At 43.6% G+C, this 13,918-nt stretch overlaps 1 protein-coding gene across 6 annotated transcripts in view; it reads left to right on the top strand.

Moving 5' to 3' along the window:
* daam2 (dishevelled associated activator of morphogenesis 2) overlaps positions 1–13,918 on the top strand; it is a 133,235-nt gene that overhangs the window by 97,684 nt on the left and 21,633 nt on the right. For 4 of the 6 annotated variants that reach the window (XM_061743113.1, XM_061743116.1, XM_061743112.1 and 1 more), the window contains exons 6-14: positions 3,099–3,432; positions 4,887–4,997; positions 5,783–5,886; positions 6,626–6,692; positions 6,799–6,916; positions 7,053–7,191; positions 10,829–10,887; positions 11,012–11,196; positions 12,298–12,594. In XM_061743113.1, coding sequence (XP_061599097.1) covers positions 3,099–3,432; positions 4,887–4,997; positions 5,783–5,886; positions 6,626–6,692; positions 6,799–6,916; positions 7,053–7,191; positions 10,829–10,887; positions 11,012–11,196; positions 12,298–12,594 — 1,414 coding nt within the window. The remainder of the gene's footprint in view (positions 1–3,098; positions 3,433–4,886; positions 4,998–5,782; positions 5,887–6,625; positions 6,693–6,798; positions 6,917–7,052; positions 7,192–10,828; positions 10,888–11,011; positions 11,197–12,297; positions 12,595–13,918) is intronic. The other 2 variants (XM_061743117.1, XM_061743115.1) reach the window with 2 other exon arrangements.

Below are 13,918 nucleotides of genomic sequence, written 5' to 3'. Positions count from 1 at the left end.
TTGGAGCAGTTCTGCCTTGCTCCAGCTCCAGCGTCTGCCTTAAATCAAGTCATATATAATACGATGAATTTACTTTTTACCACCCTGGTGCAGAGTGGAGACTGCAGCGTCTGCACCCAAACAAGAAGCACATTGTCTGCTGAGAGGTTTAAGCGCACCGTTGAGAGCATACATGTATGATCTTCTCCATCTCATTCAGGCACTGCTGGAAATAAGAGGTATGACTGTTCCAGGTGGAGTTTCTGTTGTTTATGAAGGCTGCTGGATATCTGGGTTGAGGGGAAGGGGTGGGTATAAATATACGATGCTTTACATCTTCTGACGTGTGTTTGAGCCAAGATGGGGTTGGAATTATGACACCAATATAGTTGTCACAACAAACAGCTCCTTTTGTCACTTTTTTTTCCTCTGTTCCTTTCGTTATCTGACTCCCCCGCTCCGTCCTCTGCAGGTCTTTGTCTTCATTTTCTTCATCTCACAAACCCTCATTTGTTTGAAATAGTTTAGGCCTAACAGGAATCTTATTGAGTGGGAGCGTCATTTACAAAACAGCCCGCATTGTGCTGACTGGACGTGACTTCCTTCACTTGTTGACACGCGTTGCCGGTCGCTGTTCTGCTGTCGGTCAGTGACTCATTACTTTTTGATTAATGCAGCTAAGGAGGGCTGCAAGCAGGAAACTGGCTGAGCTCAGTGTAAGTTTGAAACATTTACTTGGTAGTGATGAGTAACCTTCTGCTGCTCAGCTGGCCTGAGGACCACGGCAGTGCCCTGCGGTCCTCAGGCCAGCTTTTACAGGATGCCCCCAGATCCACATTTAAACAGAGGGGTGACCGCTCCTTCGCCTCGGCGGCCCCCAGATTATGGAGTAAACGGCCCCCAAACATTTGCACGGCCACAGACTTTTTAAGTCAAAACTCAAGACCCACTTTTTTAGTCTAGTTTTTAACTGCAACTAGAGAAGTCCTTTCCTTGGGTCGTTGTAAATACTTGCTTATATTGGTTTTATGTTTTGTTATGTTTTTGTTTTTTTTTTATGTAGCATTTTACATACTTATTAACTTTTTATGGGCGTTTTAATTATCTCTTTTTTGTAAGCTATTGTTTTAGGACCTTCATGTAAAACACTTTGGGTACATTTTAGTTATTGTAAAGGGCTATTCAAATAAACTTGATTTGATGTGATGAGGTTTGGGCGTTAAAGAAGCGTCTCAGTGGGCACGGTGGCGCAGCTGGTAGTGCAGCGGTCTCACAGCAAGAAGGTCCTGGGTTCGATTCCCGCCGGGGACGCTGTGGGTGCTGAAGTGCGTGTTAGTTCCCCCATGACTTCAGTGCCCACACCATGGGTGGGGTTGGCGAAAGGATCTTTCTGTGTGGAGTTTGTATGTTCTCCCCGTGTTTCCCTGGGTAGCTAGTGTGAGCTACCCTCACAAAAACATGCACACAGTCCTGGGCTATACATGCCCCCTCTGGCCAGCCGGGGCGCCAGATGGGGTGGGGAGGATCCGGCCGGAATAACGTGATCCTTCCACGCGCTACGTTCGGCCGGAGAAGCCTGGTGAAAAGATGCGGCCTGCTCACTCCTCAGGTTAAGGAGGAGACCTGAGCTCAGTGCAGGGTTGGTAGAGGATGGCAATGCCCAGGACTGCCAGTAGGTAGGACCACGGGGTGGTAAAAAAAATGGGAAAAAAACCGGGATAAAAATATTTAAAAAAAAATATTTTTTTTTTTTTTTAAAAAAAAAAAAAAAAAAGAAGCGTCTCAATTGAAATGAATAAAGTGAGGCTGGACCGGCTCTTTGTGAGTCCCCACAGAACAAAATCATGGCTCCTGATTTGAAATTGTTTCTACTTTGGTTGGTCTTTACAATTGTATTTGACACACTGACACGAATCTAAATAGATTATAAACAACATGATGAGCAAGAACATGTATGTGATCTTTTTGGAGTTAACTGCTTATCTGATCTTCAAATAATTCTCAATAAAAGTCAAACACAATGTGATCAAGCTGACAACTGAACGTTGAAATGTCAGAGACTACTTGGAATTAACACCTGGTTGAACCTCCTTTGGCAGTGGTGACTTTAAGAAAGCTGTTCCAGTATTTCTGTATTGGAGCTCCACAAAATTCAGGAGGAAGTCTGGCCCATTCCTCTTTCCAGGACTGCTTCAGCTCAGACACATTTGTAGATGTCAGTCTTCAGGGCATCTTTATGACATATGGCGTTACTGATGTCTCGGTTCTGACTGTGAGGATAGTTGTTTTACGGATTTTACTTCCTGTTCAAGGTCATTCTCCAGCTTTTACAAAGCTTCAGCTGCTTGACAGCCACCCTGGCAGTTTTGATGTTGGAACGATGCACTCACATCGCCCAGTAATTAATGCTGAGAAGCCTTCGCCAGCGAACTTTTCTTCATCAGTCCACAAAACATTTTCCAAGTGGTGCTGCAGATTGACACGGTGCAGGAACAGGCTTGTGGAGTCCTGCCGTGGTCATCTTGCCGGTTCAGTGACTTGCATTTGGTAGCCTCATGAGTGGAGATGTTTGCCAGTTCCAGTGACGTCTTCAAGCCTTTAGCTAACACACTTCCTTATGGGTTCTTCTCTGTCTTATTGAATATTCTGGCTTGTTCCTTTGGAGTCATCTTGGCTGGAAGTCCACCTCCTGGAAGAGAAGCCACAGTTCCAAACCTTCTCTGTTATGGATAGTTGGATGGTTGTGGGCTGACAGACTTGTAAACCGCTTTGCATGACTGTGTATCCCTTTCCAACCTCATGCAGATCAGTTAGTCTAGTCTTCAGGTGTATGAGTATATACAGGTGTACTCGTGTACATACACTTACTACGTTAGTACAGTAGCGCCAAAGACTCGTATGATTTGGTCTCTCCAGTGAGTGATAATCAAAGTTTCTCTAAACTACACCTCCCAACTGTTTAATCTGAGTAGCATTCATTAAAGTATAGATTTATGGTTCTAATTTTTTAAGTCCATTTTTAAGTCCAGCTAAAATGATCAAACTGCAAATGTTATTGATGAATTTGCATACTTTTTCTTCTGTGTTTATCTAAATGTTCATATTTTGTGCTTCATCAGGTTCGTCACGCGCTTCATCGAACTCGACGGCCTCACCTGCCTCCTCAACTTCCTGCGCAGCATGGACTACGAAACATCAGAGAGCCGTGTCCACACCTCCCTCATCGGCTGCATCAAGGCCCTGATGAACAACTCGCAGGGCCGTGCACACGTCCTGGCTCACCCTCAGAGCATCAACATCATCTCACAGAGCCTGCGCACGGAAAACATCAAGACCAAAGTGGCGGTGCTGGAGATCCTTGGGGCGGTTTGCCTAGTGCCTGATGGCCATAAGAAGGTGCTGCAGGCCATGGCGCATTACCAGAAATACGCTGCTGAGAGGACTCGCTTCCAGGTCAGGAAAAGTCAAATGACCTTAATGAGAGAATCTGTTTAAGAAATTCAGACTTGAGGTGCCCTCAAAGAATGGTAACTGCATCACATGCACATGGGTTAAACAGGACTTTGTAGGAGATAACGTTCAGATAAATCAAGCTGCAGTCATTTTAAAAAGGTAGCTTATTTTAGTTTTGTTGACTCAGATGGCCTCATGTTAGATCAACATTAGGGGTGTCAAATTAGTGTGTTAATTGCGATTAATTAATTACAAACATATTGAGCGCGTTGTATTTTTTAATCGCTTAATCTATTTTTAAATCTCTAACTTTACTTTTTCTGTTTGCGAGTTGCTTTTATTATGAAATCTGTGTTTGTGCAGTGGGCTTCTTGTAGGGTGGAAAACAATGGTCAGTCACACCTTGAAGTGGACATTGATTGGCTGTCACTGTGTGTGGGCGTGGTTAGCTACGCTGGTAGACTCCCATTGGACAGGCATGGGGGGGGCAGTGAGTAGCGGAGAAGAGAGGTGAAACTGGAGGAGCAGGTGAAAGTTGATGGTCCAGTAATTGGGGAATTTACATTTCTAAAACGCCCCAAAGGCACCATTGATAAAGGTAAAGTTATGTGTTCTTTGTGGAAAGGACTTTGCTGACCACCGAAGCAGCTCAAGTTTAGCCACATAAACACAAAGCACCCGTTCGCGAGCGCAGCCACAGTTAATGTTAGCAGCTACGATGTTGCCACAGCAACGCTTTTCAAACTAGACTGGAGGAGAGCACCGCGCATGCGCTCGTCTGCGAATAAGAGGCTGGTGAATGTTCCTGCCAAGTAAATGTAAATGCTAGGACTGCATCTATTTGAGTATGATAAAAAAATAAATAAATAACTTTATACAGCCACTTTTTTTTGTTATATATCAATCTTTTGATCTGCCACAATATTGTAATGAATTTAAATGAAAACACCTCAAGTTGAGGGCTTTTCTCAGCAATTTTTAGGTGTGATTAAACAAGCGATTAATTAGATTAATTAATTACAGATCTTAATTAATTAATCGCTCAATTTTTGTAATCGCTTGGCAGCACTAATCAACATACTGTGCATATTTGAAAAAATGAGGACTCATTGAAAGCACAGTATGTGTAATGTTGTAGTAAGTAGCATGACTGAGTTAACACATGTTACACCCCTTGGAGAGTTATGTGATAGATCATACCCCATGGATTCAATTAACACCACAGGAGATGAATGTAGGAGGGCTTTGAATGTTGGTTTGAGTTATGACTGAGCTGCTGAAGTATGTTGAGTCTCGGTTTAAGATGAAGCGAAGGGTTTGAGAGGTGAGAACAGTGCTCCTGTGTCACCTTGCTTGCCACATTGTTTGAGTTGTGCAGTTGGGTATGTGATGATTTCAACACTGTAAAACAAACATTTTGCTGACTAACTTTCCACTCTGTGCTGTTTCTTCAGACACTGCTGACCGAGCTGGACAAAAGCACGGGCCGCTACAGAGATGAGGTCAACCTGAAGACCGCCATCATGTCCTTCATCAACGCGGTGCTCAATGCAGGAGCAGGAGAGGTTTGCATCCGCTGCCTTTTAAACACACTGTGATCACATGCAAGGAGAAATCTGAACTGTCTTGAGCTGAATGCAGTTGTTTTTATACTATCTTCTTAGTTAGTGCTGTAAATATAAAGCTACATTTACCAGCTGCTTAGCTTAGCTTAGCACAGGCTTCTGGAAACAAAAAAGCTGGGCGAACCCTCTGAGATGTCACCCATGAGGTTCTGAAGATATTTGAATATTTCTTAAACCTAAGACGGACACCATCTCTGTAGAAAGGTACTTTAGCAGTTAGCTGAACGCTTCCAACTTAATTCATTTACACCCCAACACAACCTGCATGTTTTAGCTTAGTTTATCTCATGCTAACTTATGATGCTAACATCATCTGATGTTTTTCAGACGAAATCTGTCTTTGGTGACCAGCACGGCCTGGCCCGGGACCATCAGCATGTTCAATTCAATTCATTTCAATATACTTTATTGTCCCACTTGGGGAAATTTGTCTTGGACTCGACAGCTGAGCCACAAATGCCACAGCTACAGTGACAAAACAATACATCACCATTTCAGCAACAACTACAAACACACACATACACTACCTGAAACATGTTAAAAAATCACCAAAATAAAACACATTATAAAAAGAAATAAATGAAACTGTTGATGTGAAACTACAAACGGTCAGTTTTGTAAATGGTGAGGGTGTAGTTTTGACCCACAAACGTCTCCAGGACTGCAGGTGCAGGTGTGGGCCGCAGGTCTGTGTCGCCACTTATTGCCTTCTCTTTAACTTCCAGGACAACCTGGAGTTCCGCCTTCACCTGAGGTACGAGTTCCTCATGTTGGGCATTCAGCCCGTCATCGACAAACTCAGAGAGCATGAAAACGCTACCCTGGACAGGTGAGTGTTTCCAGTTGACTCTCTGAAGAAGAAATGTTTAGAAAAGTATTGATGGGACGCTGTTTTTGGAGGTGACAACCGAAAAGTATTACCCCAGACAGACCCGCTGTTACATACCAGGAATATCCATTAATCCATCTTCCCAGATTGCTTCTTCCTGTTCAGCATTGGAGATAGTTTTTTTGTTACTCTTCACTATGAAATATTAGTCCGGTGCTTCTGCAACTGTGATTTCCTAGACCCTGTTGAACAGGAATAAAACCAGTCGGTCACAGACGCTCCTGTATGAGTCATTGCACGGAGCCCGGCGCCGCTTCACTGTGATGGCTTCGGTATATTCTGTACTGGAGGGGTAGCAGACAATTTCACGACACTTTTCACTAAGTGAATGAGTATAGGTGGCTAAGCTAGCTCACACCTCCATCCATCTGACACGCACGTTTCTGGAGTTAAGATCGTTACTGTGCGTTGTATCCTGAGCATGTTTACTCAGACTTCTGGTTTTGAATTACAAACGGTGAATGTTATACGTGAGTGCAAAACTCTAGCGGTGATCCCAGTGTAGATGACTCCGTCAACAGTGGTGCCTTATCAGCTTGTGATCAGTTTAAAATCTTTCTAAGCAGCTGTTTAAGGGATGTAATGAATGTAAAAACTGTCATGGTGATGAAAACAAAAGATAGAACTTTTTGGAGTGTCCGGACGGCTTTAAATACTTTGGTCTGTCCTCTCTGTCAAGGCACTTGGACTTCTTTGAGATGGTGAGGAATGAAGATGACTCAGAGCTGGCGAAAAGGTTCGATTTGGTGAGTTGAACCACTATTGCCCTTACACTGTGGTTTATTTGTAGAGAAGGCACTCCTTTAAGTGTTTGACAGGGGTTAATCAACACTACTTGCTCTTTCTTATCAGACCCATGTAGATACAAAGAGCGCTGCTGCCATGTTTGAGCTGATCAAGAAGAAACTGAGCCACACAGACTCCTACCCACACCTCCTCTCCATCCTCCACCACTGCCTGCAGATGCCCTGTAAGTCGCAGCAAATCATGCAAAAAATATACCATTAGAACGATTTCTTGCCTCTGTGTCACACTCTGAGGAAAGTGGGTTGCGACCAAGGTGCATCATGGTTATAAAGTGTGTCATTGCTGGGCCGTGTTCTCAGATAAACGTGGAGGCGGCAGCCTGCAGCACTGGCAGCTCTTGGACAGAATCCTCCAGCAGATAGTCCTGCAGGATGACAAGGGAGAGGACCCCGACGTGACCCCCCTGGACAACTTTAACGTTAAGAACATCATTCGCATGTGAGTGAAAGCTGCACAAACGGAGACACATATCACATACAGCAGGTTCTGCACACAGATTTCCAGTTTTGATATATTTCCTTGCATGGATGTGAATGTCCAAATGAATCCCTTATTTTAGTGAGTGTTTATTCACAGTCTTCTGCATTGTAGGTGATCCAGGTCAATTGTCCATCCGTGCCCTCTTTAAAAATCTGATCATATTACAAAGCTGTAAAAGAATTCTAGGGAAAAGAATAAGCCGTGATATCAGCTTCCGTGTGAACGTCCCGAAGGGCAACTGCCACAGGTGTAATCTGATTCTGCTTCTTTGCAATGCTCATGCTGGGAACAGAGAATGTGACGGCACAAGAAGATGAGGTGATTTGAAGGTGTCTGCGGGGGGTCGGGGCTGAATCGGAGGAAGCTTCACTCTGAGCATGAACTGGCATGAAAGCGGAAACTGGAGATCAAAAGAAATGTCCTCTAATCGCATTAAGAGGGCCGGTCAGCCATGTCGGCCGTGTGGAGGTGCGGCGAAGCAGCCATCTGGGGGACAACAGGGATAAGTAATCATTTTCTGGAGGAACATCAAGCAGTTTTGGATGTGTTGTGTCATTTCTTCATTTCTGCAGTTTGGGTTCCTCTCTTTATCCTGCGTTTGGGTGCATATGGTTAAAAGATGTAGTAAAAGTCAACTGAGCATCCTGGGTCTTAATAAAAGGCAAACCCAACCTCAGACGAAAAACAACATATCACTTTTTTCACTAACCCGCCATTTTTTATTTGACAAAATGTTAACTGTAGAAATTTGAGATTCAGGTTTTATGGGAATAGTTTTGTAGCCCTTTTTCTTTCTAGCAACACAAATAGCTTCTCTAAGGCTGTTGCTTATCTATTGCCTTCTTGTCATTGTTTTACCAAAATTCTCCAGACTGGTGAACTACCAATTGTCTGCTTAAACTGAGGTCTGCAAACCTGCAGATGTTTAGCAGCACCTGACTGCAACCTTTTAAATAGTGAGGGGGGTGCTTGGTGTTGCCAAAGTGATTTTTTTTTTCTTATTTTTTTTGGTTAATAGATGTAAACAAGTAATGGCACACAGAGAGAAGGAGAAGTTAATATGTTCATGCAAGGCTGTATTTTCCCAAGAGTAAGACCCACTACACTCGGATTAGTTATGTTTTTGCAAACAAACAAAAAAAGACTAAAAGAGGGGTGACACACTTTTGCACATGACAGTAAGAGAAGACCTTTGTAGCTCCGTCTACAGATCCTGCATAGATTATCCTCAGTTTCTCGTTCTGACAGGCTGTCACTCTTCTCTTTTATCATACTTCCTCTCACCCGCCTCAGTTTTGTTATGTTTAAACCAAGCTCTCAATCAGAGATTATTGTGTTTAGTCTCTGTGGTGAGAGCATGCCGTGTGGTGCACCTTGGCTTCTGCCAGCTCCTGCTTTGTTCACTAATTCAGCCACCAGTGCAATTCTTTCCAGAAAGTGGTTCCGCGTCTCAGCCCCGAACATTCATTCTTCCCCCTCGCAGGCTCATCACGGCGGTCAGAACCTTCCCCTCACTTTACATCCCTGCCAAAGTCTTATTCTGTTTCCATAAACTCTCAGAGTAAACTGTGGCTGGAAAAAGAGAGCCTGAACTGAGATTTCCTCGTCGCGTTGGCCGCGTGCCGGAGGACCCTGGTGGTTAACGGGTGAAAACATAGGTCTCGTGACGTGACGTGCGGATGGAGGAGGGGCGCATTGAAGCAACTGGCAGGCAAAGGCACTCATCATCTGTGATCCCCATGACGATCTGAATCCTCACACTTGTGCCAGGTCTGACATTAAGGCTCATGTACCACTCATATTTACTGCAGCTATGCTAGGTACTTATTTGACAGGTGGATGAAGAAGAGGTTGTGTGTCTTTGCTTTAATCCATCCAGAGGTAATTGAAGCAGAACTGATTTAAAAAAAATGTTTTTATCATGTTTGAATAATTTTCGTGGACGTGAAACTGATTGACCATTTTGTTGTTAAATTGCCTTGTGGATTATGTAACCTGAAGTAATTAGGTCTGAATCATTATTAGAGAGAAATCCTCACTGGCAGCCAAACTTCCCTCCAGTCGGTTGTTCTTTCTCTCACTCATTGTAAAAAAGAGCTTTGTGTCAGTCGTGTGCCTGAAACATGTTTGTCTCCTCAGCTCTAGCCGGGGCCCGCACCATTGTTCAAGGTTTCACTTTCCAGTCTTTCACCTCATGACCTCCTCAAACATCCCATTACTAATCTATTTCCATCTGTCTTATAACAGTTTTCTTTGTACAATTGAGGATTAATGCTCCCTCTCACATTAAATGGCCTCATATTTATAACCCCAGTTCCAAAGACAGGAGAAAATGGTTAATTTTGAAAGCAATTTAATGACACAAAGTGTGGTACATGGGCAACGAAAGGCTTGGGGGGGAGGGGGAGGGGACATCTTGCAACTTACTAAGTTAATTGTCATCAGGTCAGTAGCATCATTGGGTATAAGAAGCATTTTAGGCAGAAGCAAGTGGAGCTCTCCTGAAAGAATACATCTCCAAATTGTGAAGCAATTTCAGGAAACATTGTACTTTATATAAAGTTGTGAAGACTTTTAATAGCTCACAATCTGTAGTGCATTATACTGTCAAACGAATCTTGGGAAATCCATGTGGCCACAGGAAAATGGTGAAAAATCACTTGGATGACAGTGATCTCTGTGCTGTCAGGCAGAAGTCACTGCGGGGGCTCAAACAGTTCTGAATCTCTTCTAAATCTTTGTCAAAGAACACAGTTGGCAATGCTATTCAGAAGTGCAGGTTAAAGCGTTGTCATCCAAAGGAGAACATAAACCAGAAATATGGCAGTCTTGTCCTGGCCACAGCTCTTCTAAAATGGAGTGATGCAAAATGGAAAACTGTCCTGTGATCATTAAATTATTCATGGGAACCATGTACTCCATGCCCTCTGGACTAAAGAGCAGAGGGCTCATCATCTGCACAGCGCTCAGTTCAAATCTGATCGTATGGGGGTGCAGTAGTGTCTATTAAATAGGCTGCGTACACATCTGAAAAGAAAGCATACGAGGTTAAAGGTTTACATAGATATTCTCCCATATAGACAATATCTTTGTCCGGGAAGGCCTTTCATTCTTCAGCAAGATGATGCTAAACCACATACCACAGCCATTGCAAGAACCTGGTGCTGAACGGACCTGCCTGCAGTCCGGACCTTTCACCACCTGGAAATATTTGGCACATCACGAAAAAGATATAACTTAGAAGACCCAAAATTGTACCCTGATGCACCCCCTTCTTTTCCTCTCTAAAATGTCCTTGGTTTTAAATATATATATGTTTTTTGTCCTCCACTATGAATAAAATATAAGTGTAGGAGATTTACAAATCATTGTATTCATTTGGATTTGGGGTTGTAGAGTCATTTATAACAGATTTTTCAGCCCAGCAGGATTTATTTCAGCACTAATTTCTTTTTTTTTGCAGCTTACAAATTCAAACTGCATCAACTTGGTCTATAATACTGATAATCAGACACAAGGAATGTTGAGGATTGCAGGTCCTTGGCATCCCTTGTTACGGTTTCTGTGTGGTTATTTTTGTCTGTCTGCTTCACAGGTTGGTCAATGAGAATGAGGTGAAATTGTGGCGCGACCAGGCAGAGAAGTTCAGGAAAGGTAAGACTCGGCCCATTATTCGGTCTCAGCCTCTTTACACAGCTCAGTTTGGGGGGTCTTACCACCCCCCCCCCCGTCGTTCTTCTCCATCATGAAAACTGCCCTCCCCCTTGTTTACCTTCAGATCATGTAGAGCTGATGGGAAAACTGGAGAGGAAAGAGCGGGAGTGTGATACCAAGACCCAGGAGAAGGAGGACATGATGAAGACTTTGAACAAGATGAAGGACAAGCTCCAACGAGAGGGTGTGGAGCTGCGCTCGGCCCGGGAACAAGTGCTGGATCTCTCGTTGCGTATCACCGACTTTTCAGTGAGTAGAGCCGCTGGCTGTAGCGGGTTAGAGTGCTTTCACTCCTGAGTTAATTTGTTCTGGTACAAATTGCTTGGTGAGTTTGTAAACTGGTTTAATTTCTTGTCACACAGACAGAAATCCAAACGTCCTAAATGCATCTCAGTATTAATCCCACAGAAATAAATGTCTGCATTTAATTTAGCACCACAAATCATCTGATTCTAGGCATCAGGTCATGTGTTGGTCTGGTATGCTCTCTCACAAGGACGGTTGCACCAAAGTTCACCTTTTGATTCAGATTTGGACCAGCTCTTTTGGAGGTGTTGGATTGCGTTGGAGTTTCTGGACAAAACTACACCCAACAAACTCATGTTCATAAAGCCTTGATGAGCAGTAGCCTCAATGATTTAGAGAAGATTATTCCATGATTTCTGTGAGATACTTGTTTTTGTCACCTCCTACTAAGAGCCCTCGGATCACGATCTGTCGTTGGAGTTCTCTGTGGTCCACTGAGCTGTAACCAGCCTCAACACTACCTGTAAAAAAACACTGGTAGTTTGTGTCTGGACCTTTGTGTCAGTCGGCCACCACCGGACCTAAAACTGAGGAGGAACAAGGAACAGTTGTTTCTTCAGCTCTACAGTTGTTTACTTTAAACACGACTTACACGATCTGATTTTATTTACAGTTGAAAATGTTTTTTTTTTTAAGATGAATTTTTTTCTTGTGCTTATTGTAGTTATGTACAAAAATAGAAAATAGCAGCTTTGATGAACATCTGATCAAAAATGAACAAAAGGAAAGACAGACTAGTCTGAGTCATACTTCCTTAAAAACTGCCAATATGTTTATTTTACAGTGACAAATTATTATATTCATGTAGTTCTATGTCTTAAGTTGATCAACACACTGCAGTGAAAATAACAAGCAGTAAATGGTCAAGACAGCTGCTCTGGGCATTTGTTAATCAGGTCTTCAGTTATCGGGTTTTCTTGTATGTATGTATTTATTATTATTTATTTATTATTCAAATAGTTGTCTCTTGCAGTTTTGTTATTAACACGAGCAATGTAGTTGTGATGTAGTTAAAGATGTGTAATAACGTCTCATTTGGTCCAGCAGGGCGGCAGCGGCTCTTTACCACCTCCCCCTCCCGGCGGCCCCATGGCTCCACCTCCTCCACCCATGATGACCGGCTTTCCTCCACCACCACCGCCTCCACTACCATTCAGCAGCCCGCCTCCTCCGCCGCCTCCTCCTCCACCAGGAGGACCGCCTCCTCCACCTGGAGCTCCTCCCATGTTTGGAGCTCCACCCCCTCCCATGCTGTTGTCATGCAACTCCACCATGCGCTCCAGGTCCCTCCCTCAACCTTCTCACCCCCTCAAGTCCTTCAACTGGGCCAAAATTGGAGAGGTGAGAAAATGCTCAAAACTTTCCTCCAACAAACACAAACACAAAATGTACACAATAGAAGGTGAAAAGTGACAGTAAGAATCATTTAAGCAACTCAGCATCCAAAACTGTGTGGAGAGAGAAAAATAAAATGGCCAGAAAAAGTTCAGGAGAAAATAAACAATACACACAACCCATCTTTGAAATAAAAGTGCATTTCCAACAGAGCCAAGGACCTCAGGCCTTTGTCGTAACTTCCTCCATTTCAAATCATGCCTATGGATGTAACCATGACGACGGGAAGTTGATTACATGCAGGTGCCACTGAATGAGATTTCCAACTCATTTGTAATGTCCAGAATTGAATCCAGAATACAAGGATATGTCAAAGATGTAGAGCAAGTCGGGTGAAACCGGCTGTAAGGAGGAAGAAGTCTGAACTCTTTTCTTTCCCTTGATCATCAAGGGGAGCATGAGGTCACATCAAGAACACCATCAATGCAGGAATGCAGTTTAGACACTGCAGGAATGTTGGGAAGAGACTGCAGACGGAGCGGTAAAAGTAAAAGAACAGGTGCTGCGGTGATTGGTAAAAACAGACGCAGTGATTCTGAACATGTCCCTGCAAAGGAGCGTCTTTTCTCTCAGATATTGAACTGTTGGCCTTGAGTTTCCATCCTTGTTGTCTACCAGGAGAGATGGCACTGCAGTGACATCATCAACTCAGGAGTTCCCAGGTTACATCACAGAGCAGTTTAGTCACGAGGTCATCAGTCACTGTGGAGATTTAACCCTCTTTTTTTGCACCACTTCCAACTTTTCATCAGTAATTATTCTGTAATGATGAATATTTCCACTGGGGATTCATACGCTATTGTTCGTTTCAGTCCAACAGGACTCTGACGGGAAATCAGCAGCATGGCAGTCTGATCAGTGACGCGTCGTTTGATTGGCTGATGACGAGTTGATGCTGATGAATGAGTGTTCAGAAGTCCAAGGTTTTTTAATTGCCCATAGATGGCGCTGACGGGGAAACGTGACGTGAGAGATTGTCACTCTGAGTGCAGAATAGTCAAACAAGGCGGTTTGTATGATCCAGAGGGGACAAATTCACCTTCAGCTCTAGAGGAGGCGTTTCCTGCTCCTTTTCACAGACAGTGAAGCAAAAGGGTATCAAGTAGGCAAGATGTCTCTAAACCTCTCACATAACATCTGCCGATCCAGTAAGTGGGAGAAGTGCATGCTGCAGCCGTGGGTGAGTTTTCAGTGACATCCAGGAGTGGAGGTTCCTATTTGCTGATTCAGCAAGTTGTTCAACTACACTACTTAAAGTGGCGGCAGCATA

Source organism: Cololabis saira, chromosome 16, assembly GCF_033807715.1.
Source record: "Cololabis saira isolate AMF1-May2022 chromosome 16, fColSai1.1, whole genome shotgun sequence".
In the NCBI taxonomy this organism is placed as follows: Eukaryota; Metazoa; Chordata; class Actinopteri; order Beloniformes; family Belonidae; genus Cololabis; species Cololabis saira.
Note: the sequence above shows the minus strand (reverse complement) of the source record. Positions and strands in the feature narration are given on the sequence as shown.